Source organism: Epinephelus lanceolatus, chromosome 1, assembly GCF_041903045.1.
Source record: "Epinephelus lanceolatus isolate andai-2023 chromosome 1, ASM4190304v1, whole genome shotgun sequence".
Lineage (NCBI taxonomy): Eukaryota > Metazoa > Chordata > Actinopteri > Perciformes > Serranidae > Epinephelus > Epinephelus lanceolatus.
The window spans coordinates 36,890,729-36,910,552 of record NC_135734.1 but is presented as its reverse complement, the minus strand read 5'-3'; the positions used below and the strand labels follow the sequence as shown (position 1 = coordinate 36,910,552).

The 19,824-nt window shown below is 40.2% G+C and overlaps 1 protein-coding gene across 1 annotated transcript; it reads right to left on the bottom strand.

The window, feature by feature from the left end:
- Positions 1 to 483: 483 nt before the first annotated feature.
- On the bottom strand, positions 484 to 19,570 carry rab22a (RAB22A, member RAS oncogene family). Its single transcript, XM_033626492.2, has 7 exons — positions 19,362 to 19,570; positions 17,134 to 17,213; positions 16,090 to 16,171; positions 9,767 to 9,838; positions 8,263 to 8,369; positions 7,597 to 7,706; positions 484 to 5,753 (listed from the first exon to the last, which is right to left on the bottom strand). The coding sequence occupies exons 1-7, from the start codon at positions 19,395 to 19,397 to the stop codon at positions 5,656 to 5,658; spliced, it is 585 nt and encodes a 194-aa protein (XP_033482383.1). The 5' UTR covers positions 19,398 to 19,570; the 3' UTR covers positions 484 to 5,655.
- Between the last annotated feature and the right edge of the window lie 254 nt (positions 19,571 to 19,824).

The window sequence follows — 19,824 nt, the reverse complement described above, 5'->3', positions numbered from 1 at the left end:
CTCCTGTCAAGCTCGCTTTTCTATTTCTCTCTGTTTACACAAGCTCCCATGTTACTCTCACAGCGCCATGTAATGTTTAATTATAATGTTGACACCTCAAGGAAAGATGAGCCTTAATTATTACAGATGGAATAGTTTACAGGCACATTTTCATATTTCCCATTCACCGCATAGTTTGTAAACATGCTTTATAAAGAGTGCGGGGTTTAGCGTGGGATTGGGAGGTTGTCAAATAAGTGTTCTGCCCTCTCAGCACTTTTCAAAGTGCAGTGAAAAGCCCTCTGCCAGTCAAATACGCATCTCAAGTGTCATATTTATATATATAGCCAGGCGGCTGTCTGCCAGCTGAACAACACAACCAATCACTAACAACATTGTCACTGAATCCCCAAGGACTAAGTTAATGCAGACTCCTCTCTTGAGTCTAACACAAGGAAATGAAGACTCTTCCTCTCTCTCATGCACACACACAGCAGGAGAAAATACATTTTTGTCAACCTTTTATTAGTAAACAAATTGACAATTCCCTTTTTACACATTTGGAAACACACTGCAAACAAGTGTTTTCAGGCATTTTGTTACAATCAATATGAAACGTAGTAAAAAGCTAAATATGGTAACTACAATGCTGATGGAATTACTGCAGACGGTGTACGATGTGTCTACTGTGGTCACACGACTGACTTAGAATAGAGTATAGTCATTGATTTATGTGCAATTCGATGGTATATATTTACACTGAAAAATATACACAATATAGATTAATCACATTCCTAGGGCCAGCCTAAGACTCTTTAATGGTATTTTTCAATGCAAAACTGTCACACGATCTCTATTCATGCCTCCTGTTTTCACAAAAGGAAAAAAAAAAACATTATCAAACTTCAAATATCGTTAAGCATTTACGTGATCAGCACAAATCATTATATTACACTGACAATAAAAAAAAAAAGTTAGTTATGCATGGTGTGGTAAAATGGCGTTGACATTATTTGGCACTGTGTTCTTTGTAGCGATAAGAGCTGAGCAAACAGTCAAAACCTAAAATAACATCAAGGGACATTTAGAAGTCTGATAACATTACAAGAATGTTTCAGTGATTTCACAGAGATATTCAAAGACTGCAGACAGAGTGATAGTTATTGTAGTAATAAGGACCAATTAAGAGTCAATTTGCAGCGTTCAAAGAACCAGACTGATTCCCTTTTTGGTATAACTGCAGAAGCTGTATCAAATACTGGTTAGCGTTGTCGTTATAATGCCATGCAGGGCCAATTATCACAGACAGCAGAGTTAATCAAAATCAGTTGCAAGTTTAAAGAGATAGCTCGGGGTTACTTATTCATGTTCAGAGTATGCTATACAGTAGTGGTCTGTCGGCAGGCATGCCCACAGTTTGGAGAAACAGGCTGACACAGAAGCTAAGCAATAAACTGCTGTGGACGAGGGGCTGTAGCAAATGTATTTTAGCCACCTGAGAAGACAGCCTGTTCTAACAAGGAAGCCATAATTAGCTTCAGTCCCCCATCCATGCTCTCGTCAAAGCCACCAGACTCCATTGACAAGAACAGTAATTTTAGCTCGCCTAACACAGGAGTTGCTGGTCTACTGCTGCCTCAATCACAGAGTTAATTTTTGTTATTGTGTGACTTTGGTGAATCCAAACTAACCCTTTCAAATACCAAAGTCACACAATAAAACAAACAAAATAACTGATGGAGGCAGCAGTAGACCAGCAGCTCCTGTGTTCAGTGATGTTAAATCACTGTTTTTCTCAATGGAGTCTGGCTTTAAGGAGAATGATATAACAGCTTAATTTCCCTGTTGGAAATGTCTGACAGTAAGATAATGCAGTGAAAATATTCTAAATATAGCGTGCACATGATCTGATATTGCTTTTTTTTTTTTAGGTGGGACTTTTTCTTAGGTGGCTAAAATACGTTTTATTGCTGCCTTCGTCCCTAGCAGTACATTGCTTAGCTTCCTTGTTTGCACTCCACTGACATCCACTGTATGTAAGACACTTGACTATGGAAAAGTACTCCATTCAACCACACTTCAAAAAATATGAACTTTCCCTTAAATTTCGACCTAGATTGTCACTGTCTTTTACAGTGATCTGGTGTGCCCTATCACATGGCTTATTTAGATCACCCATGTATGAGTGAAACTACCATCAAATCAGCCTAAAATTAGGTCAATATAAACCTGTCACCATCATCTGTTTGCATTAGTGTGTGCTCTGCTGTGTGAACATTATCACTCTGTAACTGACTTCATGGATTAGGTCACATTTTTACTTTTGTAGTAGTAACAACTATTGCACTCTGTAGGAAAATCCTGAAGAAACAAGCAGCACTGCTTCGCACACAACTCATCAATCACAGCAACGTATAAGATGCTTAAAGGCAAACAAAGTGGCATGCGCTGTCAGAGGAGCACACAATCCAAATTTATAGACGTGGAAATGCAGTCTAATTAAGCCAGGATCTGTATTCTTTTTGGCACCTTTGAAAATAGGTTTTGGGACTAAAAGGGCTCAAGAGATACAGACAAGCATGAAATTACACAGAATTAGTGAGTCTGTGGGGGCTCATGAATCTACTGATGTTCAATTAGGCCAACGTAAGAGGTAAATGAAACTACTGTGTTGTTGTGTTATGGATCACAGAGTAGTAAGAGGAACTGATAGAGCTCTGTGAAAGTGGTTGTATAGTATACTTCATTTGTTTGAAACAAAATGAAAGCTGGACCTAAAATAAGTTGCCAGAATTTAGAGGAACGAGGCAAAAGAAGTCGGGAGAAAGGAAAATCAGAAGGCAGACCTTGGAACAAAACACATACAGTAATTCAGAGCAGAATGGAGACCAAGGTTCATTAAGGGGTCAGCATGTCGACACAGCGCCACGTCTGATTCTGCACCTATAACCTTCTGCCGAGGGGAGTTTTGAGCTCAAAAATCCTCTCAGTTTCCTCTGAAAGAGGTCGTAGTAGTTTCCAGATCTCACTGTTTTCATCACAGGCCAGGTAGTAAAACAACATTGCATGTGCGCGCCGTTGCTGATTATGTGCAAAAAAAAGAAAAGAAGGAAAGATGAAAAATGTTTATGGGACGATTATAGAATTTGGCAAGACCTCACAGAAATCTGCCTGCTCTGTAAAACTGTTGAGAAGTAGCAGCAGAGGACTGAGGACGGGCGGGCTCGTCAGTTAAAATGAGATTAGAGAAAAATAAAGCTAAAGCAATATTGTGAAACAACTACACTGTGTGCACTACAGTGGACTTCATACACAGGATTCTGTTAATACCTTTCAGTAATGTGGAAGTGTGGCGCACATGTGAGCAGCTGGAACTGTTATCATAAAAGAAACTTGAAGGGAGAATAACAACACAATTCACAATTAAAGGAGTAGGGATTTTTGGGAAATGCGCTTCTTAGCTTTCTGGGAGAGTTAGATCACAAGAACGATACCACTCTTATATCTGTACATTAAATATAAGGCAACAGCCAGCAGCTGGTTAGCTTAGCTTAGCTTAGCATAAAGACTGGAAACAGGGATAATCACCTGGCTCTGTCTTGTTTGTTGAATTTGTACAAAAATCAAAGAGTTAAAACAACATTTGGATTCCGAAGGGATTTATGTGCCAGACTATTTCTTGGCCGGGACCATTAACTTCTTGGATTCTTCGCCAGTTGCCCAGCAGCTAATCAGAGCCAAGAATTATCAGCCACATAACTCCCTGTAAAATTATTCCAGTATTTACACTTCAGTTTTTGTACAGATTAAACAAACAGATACAAAGTGTTTATCAGTGAGCTTTAGAGATACTGGTAGAATTTTGTTACCTTTATACAGATCTAGGCTAGCTGATTGCACCATTTCCAGTTTTTATGCTAAGCTACGCTAACCAGCAGCTAGCTCCAGCTTTATATTTACTAGGGATGTCAGTTGTGGTTATTTTTCTTTTGATAGCCCAACACTCATTAATCTGTCACGAATCAGTTAAAAAATGCAACATGACAAGACACACAAGAGGCGCTTTCCTTTAGTCTGGTGCTCCACTGACTCATTGAGTTTCAGCGCTGCATTTCAAAGTGCTATCCATTTAGAGGTGGTCAGTTTTTTTGCTGACAGCCAGCCAGCTAGCTGCATTTACGTGCTTAAATAAGTGCTAACTGCCCACCTTCCGGTCTCCACTGGTTAGCTAATGTTTGTCTTTGCTGCTCTGCACTGCAAACCACCTGGGCTGGATTAGAGCTAGCTAGCGCTGCTGCTCATTCTGCAATTACCGTTGGCAACACCCACCCATGATGGTGGGTATGTGTTGCTGCGGAAACATGGTGGCCACCTTCTGGTCACCCTCAGGTATCCCCAGTGAGTGAGAGACTTCATTTTGAGCTTTAAAACCCCTTTAGCATTGATGTTAGCACCTCTAGCCATTTTGACGCTGCTAAAGGTGCTAACAGAGCTAACAGTGCTTAACAATGCTAAAGGAGTTTTGTGGCTTATAATTAAGCTGCTTACTCACCAGGGCAACCTGGAGGGAGACTGGAGGGTGAGCACAATGTTTTCACATAAACTCCATCCTGCCACCATGGTGTGGCGCCACAAGCTAGCTCCCTCCCACCAGACCAGGGTGGTGGTGCACAGTGGAGTTAACTGAAGAGTAGCAAAGTTAACCTACGGACCGACATATGTAACTGGTTAAATATAGGCTCTGTGGTCACCTGATTAACGGTTGACATCCCTAACATTTACTGTACCGACACGTTTCAATGTTCTCTTCTGACCTTAGACAAGAACACAATAAAGCACATTTCCCATGTCAAACTGTTCCTTTAGTGTAAAGGAAGTAGACTCCCACAAGCCTTTCATTTCTTCATTTTTCACCATGTGACTGCAATTATCATCAACACACTCCCTTGGTGTTGATGAAAAGAACAAACACACAATAAATTTAGTGTGCACGATCCTTCTTGCTTGACTGTGAATCACCAACATCTCTTGAAATATCCTTCCAAAATGCAAAAATGATATTAAATATCGGTGCAAACACTGATGACTACCATAACCTCTTCCATCAAACTCTTATGATAAATTATTGACAACGCACATTAACTGTATAGATGGATCCTTCACAAAGTGGAGAATGTTTGGGAAGAGATCTCCTCTAAAACAAAAGGCAATAACTTCAGTGCTATCAAAATAATTTGGCGACATTAAACATTTTCAGTCCATGTTTTGGTTGAAAGTAGATTTGTACAAATTTACAAGTACAAATGATTTCTGAATTCGTGCAGCTGTAAAGTTCCTCTGATCAACCTGGGGATATGATACCGCAAGCAGGAGCCAGTATATGTATGGGGTTCTTTCACTTACATATATTTTTAATGCAGACATTTTTTGTCAATGCTCAGAAACTTGTAGTATTTCTCCTGACAGAAATGTTCAGACTATATATGATGATTTGCTGTTGTTGAGTGCCGCAAAAATGCATTTGCCATGGTCGTCAGAATGGAACTGCTTCACCCCGGTATTGGTAACGGCTGGGTGTTTGAGGGTGTGTGGTGGTTGTAAGATGAAGCAGACCGGGAGCACAGAGGGTAAGCAAAGGTCAGGTCACAGGTCAGGTTGGGGCAGTCACCGGCATCATCAGCAGCACGTTCTGCGAGACTCTGAGGCCTGACGTCCCAGTTTGAAAGCTTTTCCTGAAGTTCCTCCGGCTGCGTCGGCAACAGGGATACGCTTACCTTTGAAGACACACACACACACACACACACACGTATACAGATTTCCATCATTCAGCCTTGAGTAAGCTTCTACGTTTGAGTGCAACTTTGATTTTATATATCTATTTTAAATATACACACTTTTTATGGTAGAACTACATGCCAATTAAAGTGGAAATAGACAAGTCTTTTTGCTTACACCTATCATTGTGAAATAAACGTTGACAGCACAATGTAATGGCTATAAAATAATGACACCATCTGCATTCAGCCTTGCTTTCACTGTGCAATTCTATCTGCCACTGGGTGCGAACTCCCAGGAAAATGAAGGCTTGATTTACGGCAATCAAAACAGGAACAGCAAAGTACTTTGTTTTCCTTGGTAGCTATCGGTAGCTATCCCAAGTTACAAAGAGTATCAATTTTAGTCCTTTGTGGTGCTATCCCAAGTCGTGGAAATGGTAGACGGTGGAACAACTGAAGTAAATGTGGAAAACAGCATGTAGTTTGCACTGTGCTGTTGGTAGTTGCTAGGCTCTGAGGAAAACGGAAAGCAATCCGGTTGTCTTTGCGACAGCAGCGCCAACAATAATACCACTTGGAAACACTAGGGGGGAGAAAGTTGTCTGTTTCCACTTTAACTGAGTTTCAAGTTTCCGACAGCTCATTGATTCTAGGCAAGTTGTGACTATTTAGTGTGTTCACACTGGAAAAAATTACAAAAGTAAGTGGGCTCAAGAAAAGGTCACTATGCAAAGTAAAAACACTTTTTTGAGCATGTTGTTGCAACTAGTCGAATAATGACCTTAAATGACGACTACTAGGAGAATTCTTAGTCGAGGGCAGCCCTACCTGAAATTTTCATTAATTCTCATTACTGCTAAGTAGTCTAAAACAAATGAATCTGTGCGGCTGTCATTTTTAACATTCTGAAGCTCCGTGGTAGAAAGTTGGTAGAGACACAGTTGCTGTCTCCAAGAGTTTTACACCCTCATACTGAAGGAGAAGAGCCTACACGAAGTTGTGTGAAGCAACAACAAGCACAACTTTAATCCAGTAAAAGCACATTAAATTTGTCAGGTACATAGCCTATGGAAAGCTGGCTAGCCTCTACTCAGGGACTATGGGTCTGTTTCTCTCTTCTACTCTTCTTAAAATGCAATTTTAACTAAAACACTAGCCCATTATCATGAATTCATTATATCTATTAGATCGAATAGGTCAAGTGTCATTGGAATTAGCTATTTCATAAAGTCCCATGCAATTTAAAGCAAGTTAACATCCAACACCACCACAAATAGGCATTCCATCTGATATAAAATCAATAGCCTATTAGCAGCAATTTCTCCCTCAATGTGTGTCCTGCACTGTATGTATGTATGCAAAAAGTAATATGTATGCTTAATTGCTCTTCACCTGTATGAATACACTACATACTCAAAACCTGCTTAGCATTTACATGTAGTGTAGAATTTGGACATAACTATTGAGTATGTCTTTTCTCTATCTTGTCAGTTGCCTCTCAGAGCTGAATCAACTGCTCCCACAACCCCTTGTCCCTGCAAATGTGTGTTTTCAAAATTAAGTGTCAGGATGTCATGATTAAGTGGATTCTGCTTTGGCATTATCTACTGCTTATTCTGAACTGGCTCATCGCTGTCTGATACAAACACGGAGAGAATGAATACACTTTTGAAATGTTTAGAAAGTGCATCTCTGATAGGCACAAAACATAATGTACCTGCTTTGAAACACAAAGGGAGACGAGATAAATATCTTAATGCTGCACAATGCTTAATTTGTCACAGCTCAATGGGAACCTGGGGATGCACAATGGCACCAAGTGCTCAAGAAACACACTCACTTATCTCTATAAACACCTCGTTGATGTTAATGGCATTCTTGGCGCTGGTTTCTACGAAGATGGCATGGATGGAGTCAGCGTAGTCCTTGGCATCCTTCTCTGACACCTCCCTGTAAATACAAGAGGTATTTCAAAATTGCTATGTTGCAATATGCAAACAGATTCTCCGATTTCATGCCCTACCATCAAATTTTACTTTGACAGCTATTATGTGGAAGATTCCCCAATTTATGGATGATATTACCAACAGCATACATGCATCTTAATCTGGGAGATTTTTCAATTCTTCTCAAAATTCAAATATGAAAGATTATTTGGTCCACTATACATGACCACGACTTTCCCACTGGAGTCTGATCACCTTATTTTTCACAAAGGACGACTTACACAGAATAATGATCAGTATGAGAGACAATATTTCTCCTTGCAGGGCAGAATGCACTTCAGCTCCACACACAGTAAATTCCGATGATATTTCGGAGCCAAACATCACATATTATTCTGATGCTAAAAAGGTCATAACATTTCCTTACAAGAATTTTTTCCATCTGAGCCAGCCATTTGAAATCCCATCACCACTCTCAAACTGTAAATGAGAAGGCGTCGTTACACTGCACACCAGCATTGTTCATGACATATTAAGTACCATCTGTAATTCAGGTGTACCTGGCGTCTGACAGGTCACATTTGTTTCCAGCGATGGCGACCACTATATTGGGAGGACCGTGCTGTCGTAGCTCCTTCACCCAGTTCTTCAGTGTTTGGAAGGATTCCTGATGATACACAACATGGTATACTGACTGAACCGATAAGCAGACAAACATCTCTCAGGAAGGTTTAAAGGACTAGGTCAACATTTTGGAAATATGTTCTTGCAGAGAGTTAGATTAGAAGATAGATACCACTCATGTCTTTATGGTAAGGTGGAGCCAGCAGCTGGGTCATTTCTATGTTCCCAGGCTCCTATGTTACCCAGCTCCACATTTTTATGTGAAGCTGGTCAAATTTGACCCAAACAGAAAAGTTCATGTTTGTTAATAGAATATTAAACTAGGGAGCACAGGAAACTGGGAAGGTAAGTTTCCTCCAAACACTTTTGGCATAGTACCCTTAAAACCGATACCTAACCCGTATAGACATGTACCCAAACCCTAGATCTGTTTAGTGTTTCGACTGCAAACAGTACTCTTAAATGTAGACAGGGTTGTTACCGGGTAGCAACAGCTGCATCACTTCTCCGTCCAGCTCTTGCTTTACTGACAATGCAGAGGAACATCTGCACCTCACTAATCATCCACAGAACGAGGTTGCTCACCAGCATTTTCAGGACAAAACAGAACAGGCTAGACTGTTTACAATTGTTGTTTCAATCAATGGAATATTTAAAAACAGCGGGTTTGTGCATTGAGTCTTTGTAGAGCGAGAGTGACCGCTCTCTCTTGACTAATCAGCAGACTGCAGTGTTTCTAGCTCCACCTTTTGGTATCTGATCAGTGTGCTAGGAACCCCAACAGAGGGGTGACGAACGGTTCTATTGGTACCATCCACAACTTCTGACAATGGAAACGCAAAAGTAGCCATTGTGAATTGAACCAGACTGACTGATGGAAACCAGGCTATGGACACATTCCTGCTAGCAGCCAGTTAGCTTAGCTTAGCTTAGCATAATTAATGGAAACTAGCTTAACTCGAACCAAAGGTAACGAATTCCCCTACACCTTCTAAAGCTCACTAATGAACACTCTATATCTGCTTTATTTAAAAACGTACATGTTCACAGGGGTTCAGTAACTTCCTGGTGTCTCTACTGGTTGCCTGCCAGCTGCTCCCGCCCACAAACTGTGTAAAAGAAGTGGACGTAGCTAGATGTGACCCACTGGTTTGTGGACCACTGTTTTAAAGCCTCATGTCTGCCATTTTAGCTGTCGCAATCTTGTTTTTTATTTGGAGCCAGAAGTGACCATATCTGTGGAGGTTACACATTGATACGCCTCTATCCAACTCTTGGCAAGAAAATGAATAAGAGCATTTCTGAAAATGTTGAACTATTCCTTTAATGCACATACAAATTCTAAATTTAGAAATGACATGAAAAAACAAAAACAAAAACGTGAAACTGCTCCATAAGCACTTTATGGATTAGCAGTTGAGGAGAAAAAGTTAATAATACCTCTTTTGTGATGTCATACACAATGATGGCCGCCGCTGACCCTCTGTAGTACATTGGCGCCAGAGCACGAAACTATGGGAAGACAGAGAAAGTAAGCAGTGATGAGCATCGATACTTTGAAGAATTGCTGCGGGGCAGTGCTGGGGGGGAGGTTCACCTGTCTAAAGCCTCTGAATGACCATCTCTGCCTACACTTGATTATATCATTCGAATAAAGCTTTGAAACCATGTTGACATGATGATCAGAGTATTTTATTCAATCCTGATTCATCTTTGAAGACTACCTTGAGTTCCTTCCAATTTCTTTCACTTTTGGATATGAAGAGTACTAAAAATATCACTGTGGTATAACTGTACTATTATACATGTTCACACCCCAAAGATCAAGAAACAGAGTCAAGGCTTTTCATAGACTACAGCTAATCCGTTACATAGGCTCTGGTGATTATTTCACTGTGAGTTTCATTAGGCTCAATAATACTGACTGTGACAAACTCGAAACAGAGTATATAAATGAGCAAAAAATAGACACAGAGTACCATTTTACTAAACCAGAGGCCAAGTGTTCTGAGCCCATAAGCCAAGCAGCTTTATTTAAAATGGAAGTATGGCAAGTCTTTCCACCAAGACCTCACACATGTGGTAGCCATCAAGAGAAAGATGAGCAGAATGTGTCAAAAGCTGTTAGCGTTATGATATTTATGGAAGACTATACATTTGATCTCAACCCAATGCATCACAAAGCCCTGCATAATCAAAACAACATGTGCACGTCTGAATCCATAGCTGCCTCAGAAACGGGGAGTTCTTCTTTGTTTGCCAGGTTTTGGTATTTTTCTGGTGAAATACTTTCCAGTGCTCTTTGAAGCCCGGCTTCAACAATTAGCCTGCTGCCATAATATCTTAAAACATATTATTCTTTAGCCATGATAGAAGCATATCAGCCTGTCTGTCTGTCTGTCTGTCCACCACTTTGGTCCAGACTAGGCTTTTCATACCTTTCTGACATTTCACTAGGATATATGTTATATGACAGAAAAACCATAAAAGCTGAGCTGCTGGTGATAGATGTAATTGTAGTATGTATGGCACTGTCTAGCCCACAGTGCCATGCAATTAGCCTACTTAGATAAGTCCTGCTGGGTTTTGATACTCATGACCCATAGAATAATGACTATGAAGGCTATAAGCGCCCTTCTTCCACAGATTCTTGCTGGAAGACTCAATGATGGTCACTGCTGTGGCGGATACAGACAGATCAGTGGCCTGAATGCAGACGATGTGCAGGTGGTGGTGGCACTTGAATAAAATCATTTGGCTAATAGTCTGTTTTTGAAGTTGAAAAAAAGTTATATGTGGTAATGTTTTCATGATTCCATATCTAGTCATATTTAATTGATCAGTGAGGAGATCTATTAGGCATTTTAATTTTTTACTAGTCCTGTAACGTTATCCCCACCACTTGCAGCTGCCATCTTTCTCAGCTCAGTCTATTTCACTAATAAAGACTGCCCCCTGGTGGCGTGAGCTGTACATTACAATGCGTTACCTCAATACAGCATCTCCGTATCAGTTTAATACACAGAAAAGCACCTGTACTTTTGATAGTATTAAATATATTACCCTCAAAATTGCTAAATATCCTGCCGCAATCCCTTGATAACACCCAAGCCTAGTCCAAACTGAAATATCTAAATGACTACCAGATAGATTACCAAGAAATTTGATACATACAGTCACTGTGCCCAGAGGATGACATTCACTGACCTGGTGGTGATCCCCTGACCTTTTATGTTACACCATCATCAGGTCAGTTTCTTAATTTCTCTGATATTTTGGATTACATTGTATCACCAAACACCTGCAAAGCAATCCCATCAGCCTCAGCTGTACTTTCTGTTAAGTGCTAATTAGCAAATGTTAGTATGCTGGCATGCTTAACTCAGATGGCGAACCTGGGAAAAATAATAACTGTCCAGCTGTCTTGTCATTTACCTCAAAGCACCGCTGTGCCCAGGTACTGCTTCACAGAGCCAATGGCATGGCTTTAGACTCTTACGATGTACTCACATTAAAGTGGAAAAACAAAGGTCTATGTTTCAGACAGAGCTTGGACCAAATCTGTTCCTTTTCTGCCTCTTCCAAAACATACAGATAATTGGATAAACATTGTATTTATAGAGAATATTTGATTTATTAATTGTTTCTGGAGCTGGCATAAAAGGAATTTTACTGCATATTGTACTGTGTATGATTATCTGTGTGACAAATAAATGTACTGATTTGATTCGACATAATCAAAGGCACCTTCAAAAAACTATGCAGGATTTTCCTAAAAATCCTTGCTTATGACCCACTACAAATGTGTGGTGGTGTATTTATCTGCCCTCTGCCTTTATTTCCTTATCTTCATCTTTCTTTTGCTGAGTTGGGGACGATCCTAGGCACAGTGTGCAGGTAAGGTCAGGACTTTTTATAAAAAGGTAGTGACCAGTGCCACAACGCAGGCTGCAAGCATCCAAGAGGAAGCTACAAAAGTCACAGATACAGTGCTGAAAAAACATGAATGAGTCCATTCACTCACTGTTTAGATTACTTTTCTGCTGAAACACATAGAGTATTTGCTTTTGATCTCAATACTGTAAAAATGTTTGCAATGGCCTCTGCAAGATTTTGAAGTTGTAACTGTTACAAAATCTTTGTTAGCAAAACAAACTTACAGAATACTTCAGATATGAAAATTGAAAAAAGAATTATTTCCCCTCTCCAGTTCCTGACCTCTTTTTGCCTTCTTGCTATATATACTGGACCGGGTCTTTTAACAGACTAATAAGACCATGTGTCATGTATTAACTAATGATATTTATTTTAAAAGTAACAACCCATGTCTGAAAAAGACCTTCACTTGGAATGACCCCACCTTCCCGCCAATTTCATTTTCCTTTACAATACGATGGAATAAACTATCCATCTTGGAGTGACACTGTTACCTCAGGAAAGCACACATTCCACATAATTATAGTTGTTACTGGCCCCAGGTCCACCAACGGGAATCCAACTCGGGATATTTGGCAGCGGCACTGAGGAGAGCGCTGTCTATTTCATTGGCTAGTGTCGGGCTGCACCACCACCAGTCCTGTGTGGTCTATCTGTGCCGTAACCCAGAGAGCAATCACAGCGAGGCCAAACGTCTGGCCACACAGCAGCCCAGAAAACAGCCCCAGTGATGCCTGGAGAGTGCTGATTAATTGCTGAAACCACGAGCCGGGTGCATAATGAAAGAAACCCTCCTATTCCAATAGGATGCAAGGTTCCCCTCGCTTGTTTTCTGTGAGGAGGAACAGTCGGGGGGGAGGACTCGATGAGCTGTTGACAGCTGGGCTCAGATGTACTCGTGAGGCCTCATCTGGTCTCGAGATATGGATTGTGGAAATCACAGAGCTTTCCTTTTTGCCCCGGTCTCTGCTTCCATGTGCATTGGCTGGCTTTGTGTTCCCCTTTCTCAACTCAACAGATTGTGATCGGCCAAAGCTCCACAGAAGTTAGAAAACAAGCCACGAAAGGTTTCAAAATACCACAGCAGCTTTGTATGAATACACACACACACACACACACACACATATGCAAAACCTACCGAAGGAATGTTTCTCTTTTTTCACACACAGATGTGAACCCCTTGGGAAGCCAAGAAGCCACATGGGAGTGAAAAAAGTGGAAATAAAAAAGGTGGAGAAAATGGAAAGGAACACAAAAGAATCACAGAAAAATAGATAGTTGCCAAGAAAAGAAAGATTCCACAGGAGGAAACACAAAGTAAGGAAAAAAAGAGGACGTGGAGTTGCAGTGACTCCAAGATAAGACACAGTGGCAGCACACGCCAGTGGGCCGAGACGGCTTGGGTTTCATCCTCTCATCTTATCTTAAACGAGGCTGCATTGATGTCCCCTCAAGGCCGCGAAGAAGCCGAGGCCCCAGGGGGAAAAAGGAGGATAAAAGGCAAACGGCATTTTATCTCACCACTCTGGAGAGGACAGCAGCAGGGAGAAGATATTACAACAGCAGGGGATTGCGCATGAGAAAAGGAGAAGGGCATGCAGGGAAAAAGGGGGAAGTGATGTGAAGAGCTAATGCAGGGAAATGCGGGATGCAGGGTGTGAGTCAAGAGAGAAAGCAGTTCCTTGCGCTGAAACTGTCTGGTGTCATTTCGCCAGGCTTAAATGTGAAAATTGTACTTAAACACCAAGATGTCTCCTGTTTCTAATATCACGTCATCTGTAAGTGGTTTCAGCCCTAAACTTCCCGTGGGTGATAAAGCATTTCCAATACTGCTGCAACAGAGACACCGGAGTATAAATTACACAAGACATGGCACCTGAATATGACACTTAATGACAGACAACACTTTTCAATCCTGTATGCACGATAAAATAACACAAAAGGAACATCACTCCTTTATTTGTGTCTCTAAATGATCGAATGCAATGAGGAAGAAGGAGTGAGCGTGAGAGGCGAGACAAAGATTTAAGGTGACAGAAGCGATAAATCATCTCAGACTTGCTGATGTTTCTATTAAACCAAACAGACGCCACTCACAAATCCAAATGCACGACACCGCATGTGTCATTTAAGAGAGGGCTCCTAAATCACGAGCACTGAAAGAAGTAGGTTATTGGTTGGCAGGCAGAGCTCGACCTATAGGAAGGTAAATGTTGCCCCCTATCAGAATAATGACTAACTGCACTTTCTCCCAGGACAGTTCAGGGAGTGGTACATGCTCACATGCAGACAGCTTTCTCACTTCCTTTAAAAACCACATGGGAGAATTGAGTGGATTTTTTAAATAAACCATGTCGAACTGATCGATTACAAATCAAAACTGTGTGCTGCTGTGGTTTGGCTGTGCAGGGCAGAGGCACATGAATCTTGCACAGGTTTATTCGGCAGTATTATGCATTCACTTGGAGGGGAGATAGCTGCACCGTGTTTTTTAAATTAACAAGATTATATCTCAGAATTCTGAGAAGTTTTCTCTTTTCCATTTCACTTTTATTTGGAAAAGGCAATATCACAGAGTGAACAAAATCCTTTTCCCATTTTTACATGAAACCTTTTCCAGTTTTTTATATACATGTACGTATGCATGTGCACAAAAAAAAGATAGAGCCACAACTCATCCTGCACTCGTGGTGTCAGAATATTCAGAAAAATGACTTTCTGACTGGGAAAATTCACATGAACGCCCCCTCAAGTTGGAACTGCGAAAATTTTGGTACAGGACTTGCCGAGTTGAGGTCATACATGCAGAAACACGGCAGAAAAAAACATAAGTTAGGCCGATGGTGATAAACTTTTTATTAATTCATATATTGCGTGTCAATTTTTGTAATATTATGTATTTTTTTAATATGGTATTAGGTTGTAACTGTTAGTTGCTGTCCACATAAAGTGACCTAGATCAGTTCGAAAACTAATTTATTAGCATTAGTCAGGTAAAGCAATATTTTAGACGTTTTAGGGGATCTACTGTTGCAGCAGTAAGTCTGGGTACAAAATGACTTTGTAATATAAAGCTTCAAACTGTTCCCAACGTGTTGTTAAAATGCTCTGGGCAATAAAATGCAACACTTCTTCTTTGTGGTGTTGATGTGGTTTCCACTTCAAGCTCATGAACATGAAAGTCGGAAGAACGACTTCCCATCATGGCAAATGAGACCTGTCGAGGAGCATGTGAATGCAGCATCAGGCCTGAAGAGAACTTTCAGTCCTTGATCTTGACTTGCAGCAGTATACACCCATGTACATTCCTCATGTACAGGTTGAACACACCTACACATAGACATCTATATTCACCCGCATATCCACATGTATACAACCCACATAACAGTGTGTACTTTCACTTAACCTGTCCGCAATTTTCATGTTTAGCTTTATGGCAGAGAAAACTTTTCATGGGGGTAAAATCTGCTCTTGTTTTCAGAAAAACAAGAATGCTAAAGGTTATGGGGCAACGTCTAGCTAACCTGGTAGAGTGTGAGCTCCATATGGACTATAGAGTGCTTTGCAGCAGGTCAGGTTCGATTCTGACTTGTGACCCTTTGCTGCAGCTGCACGTCATTCCCCTTCTCTCTTCCACCTTTCCTGACTATCTAGAGCTGTCCTTTCAATAAAGGCAAGAATTACGAGATTAAAATATTGTTAATACAGGGGAAAAAACCCAATAGCAAAACAGATACTTTTTCTCAAGTGATTGTATTACACTTACGTAGGTTCACACTCCATTTAAAAAAAATGCAGAGGCCAAAACCTCAGTGTCTGTTACTGACCCGCTCCTGTCCTGCCGTATCCCAGATCAGGAACTTGTGCAGCTCATTCTGGTATTGCACTGTCTTGGTCATGAAGGATGCCCTGTGGAAGAGAAATGGCTTCATGATTGATGTGCTATGTCACATTACAAAAACATTAATTTGATTCAACTGCAACTGAAGCTTAAAGGTTTCATCACAACTCATTTTCAAGGGTCTAAGCGAGAAAAACACCCATCCTCATTCAGATCATCAGCTGGTTTAAGATATCTTAAATCATCTGCCAGCTGTAGTGAACAATAACATCCAAGAGTAAAACACTAAATGGGACTTAATTATCAATTAGAGTCCAACTGATACTGTACTTTTGAGGCTGATAACAATATCTGTTAAATCTGGGATAAGCTAGAATTGTCAAAAACAATGACAAATGTCACAAGATGACAAAGCAATGTCTTAAAATTGCTTACTTGATTCGTCCAACAGCCACAGAAACACAAATGACTTTATTTATGATGTCATGAAACAGACACAGGGTGCAAGCAACTTTTTTGTACAGATGGAACCAGCAAATATTTTGTACTTTTAATTGGTAAAGGAATAAAATGATTAAATATTGAAACTGGAACTCGGGCTGCACTAATAATTGTTTTCATTCTGAATATATGATAATTGCTTTCTTAATAAATTCATTATTTGATGTTTAGAGTGTTGGAAAATAGTGAATAGAATGAAAAAAAGAAGGCCACCATGACTTATGTATTCAAATTGCTTGTTTTGTCAGACTAACAATCCAAAACCCAAAGCTCCTCACGTAAGAAGCTGGAGCCAGAAAACTTTTGGCATTTTTGCCTGAAAAGTAATTTAAACAATCAACCGATTATCAGAATTGTTGCTGATTCATTTTCTAATCCTCTTATCCAGCTCTAATTGGAACTGATTATTCCATAAATTGAAGTGAACTGATTAAATGACTATGTCCTGCAACAACCCTAAACACAAACTGACGAGACAGGCGACAAACAAGGACAAACATAACTGGTAAAAAAACAGGAAGGAACTTACCCAATTGTTGGGTTGATGTTTGGGTCAAAGCTGTCCTCCACAAATCTCCAAACAATACTTGACTTTCCAACGCCAGTGTCCTGCACAGAGACAAAATAAAGAAAATGCTTAATAAACATGGTCGGAAACAATTACTAGAAGTTTAATCACGAGTACAAATGCACATTCTCTGGCAATATTCCCAGACATCAGGCTTTATCGAGGCATCTTCTTCCTTCCTGCTCCACTCGTAGGCCTGTAACGTTGTATTAGTTAAACAGGACAGACGTAGTTAAGCCTACATTGTTTTTTACATCTTATTAGTTGAGGAAGAAAATGACATGTGATAATGTTAATTCAGGAATGTGTAATGAGACACTGGTAGAGAAAATAAAACCTCATGCTGTTGTTATACGCAAAATAGAGACACTGATGAATGTTGTTCCTGTTACTCATTTGCAAACAGAGACTGCAGCAAAAACCAGTAATATTATTTAGGAAAGTGATAAATGGAATAGGGCTGCAACTTATGATTATTTTCATCACCTATTAACCTATCTATCTTTTCATTTGAATCATCAATGAATCCATTAATCCAAAAATGTCAAATACGTGAACAATACCCAGCATAAGTTTCCAAGAATCCTTAGTGACAAAATCGAATGTCTTGTTTTGTCTGACAAGCAGTCCAAAGCATTAAGATACTTATTTTACAGTGAAAAGCAAATCAAATCCTCACACTGGAGAACATGGACCCAGAGAGGTTGTTACAGCTCTATTTTAATCTTATTAGTAGCTGATGGGGAGGAGATATGAGGAGGTTACTTCAGGGATGTATAAATAGGACGCTGGTAAAGAAAATGATGCCTGTTTATCTAATGTCCCTAGGACTTCTCTGAAAATACCAAAGGCAGCAAATATCAGTTGTGTTATTTAAGAAAGCTGTATAAGGATTAGGGATCATATTCATTCTAAGTTTTTTCTTTTATTATTTTGTCTATGAAATGTCAGTAATAGTGAAAAATGCCCAGTGGCCCAAGGTAACAAACAGCCCAGATGATCTATATCAGCAAGTCCTCACTTTCTGGAAGCCTGGAACCAAAAGATGATTGATAATACCATTAACAGATACTGTTGCTGATTTATTTTCTGTTGATCAAGTGAGCGATTTTTTTCAGCTCAGTCCTAATCTTATTAGTAGATGATGGGAAGGAGGGGTGAGGAGGTTCCTTTAGGAATGTAATAATGGGATACTGGTAAAGAAAATTATGCCTGCTGTTGTTTATAGGTTCAGAAATGTTGCTACTGTGACTTATTTTGAAATACTTAAGACCAGTAATGCTATTTAAGAAGAGGTAAGAAGAAGAAGTTTTAATAGTATTAATCCCTGAGGAGAAATTCAATTTTTCCCTCTGTTGTCATAGACACACACGCCCAAAATACACACACACACAAACAGGACCTATACATGCATTAAATGGAGAGATATCAGAGCAGTTAGGGGTTTGGTGCATTACTCAGTGGCACCTCTGCGAACTGGCACCTCTCAAGCTACCAGTCCACACTCCATACTTGGTACAGATGGGGACTTGAGCTGGTGACCCTCCAGTTCCCAACCCAAGTCCCTATGGACTGAGCTGCTGCCACCCCAAATGAGCTATATAAGGATCAGGATTAGTATTTCTTAAGTCTATAAAATGTCAATAATATTGAAAAACACCCAGTGGCCCCAGGTGATGCCTTCAAATGCCTTGTTTTTGTCTGACACAGCCTAAACTACAGGCCTATAAGTCTGCAAATCCTCATATTTGAAAAGCTGGAAGCAAAACATGTTGGTGGTATTTGTAGCTTAAAAAAATTTTGATCAAACTATTTAAGCTCTATTTTAAGCTTGGGAGATGGGCATGTGAGGATTTTACTTCTGGCATGTATTAGTAGGATGCTAAATAAAATATGTGGTTTTAGTGTTGTATGCAGTTTAGACATGCACTGATGTTGTTCCTGTGACTGGTTTTAAGAAATCAAGGTGCAGTAAAGACACTAACAGTGACATAAAATAAAATGCATGTGCTGTCTCCCTGCTGATCACAGGTATCAACACATTTAACTCATGTAAACACACCTGTCTATCAGTGAGGTATAGATCCTGATGGAGGAGCAGTATGGGTGATTTGATGCCACAGGTACAGTCAGATGTACAGTGAGCACTACAGACATAACGTGTTCACATAAAATCGATGCTGACTTACCCCCAGGAGACAAACTTTTAACTCTCTCAGCGCCATATCGATCTCCTCTCACTCAAATTGAGTTTTAATGATGACCATTGACAGTTTTCTCCTCTGGTTGCCTTTAAATCTTGAATATTCTTCAGGTGTTTGTATGTTTACGAACAACTTGACTTCATCTTGGTCACAAGCTGCCAAACGCGCTTCTCGGGTAAAGTTATAACACCGTATATCAGCGTTAAATCGTCGAGCAGTCCGTGGTATTTGCCATATTGTGATTATTGTAAACAGCTAGCTAGCTAACCGTGAAGCCACCAAATCGCTCAGTCTCCATCTTGAACTACGCCGTGCGGTCACGTGACTGTTCCGGCTCTTTTTTTGTTTGGAGAAACACACAAAGCCCACAGTTATTTATGCCCAGTTATGTCGAGTTTGTGCCCGAGCTGAGAAACGGTTGCCGGTTCGGGTTGTTATAAAAGATAAC

Coding starts and splice junctions, on each gene's coding strand:
- rab22a (XM_033626492.2), bottom strand. CDS start 19,397: ATGGCGCTGAGAGAGTTAAAAGTTTGTCTCCTGGGG. Junction 17,214..19,361: donor TAAAAGTTTGTCTCCTGGGG/GTAAGTCAGCAT, acceptor GTCTCTGTGCAG/GACACTGGCGTTGGAAAGTC. Junction 16,172..17,133: donor AACATCAACCCAACAATTGG/GTAAGTTCCTTC, acceptor TCTCTTCCACAG/GGCATCCTTCATGACCAAGA.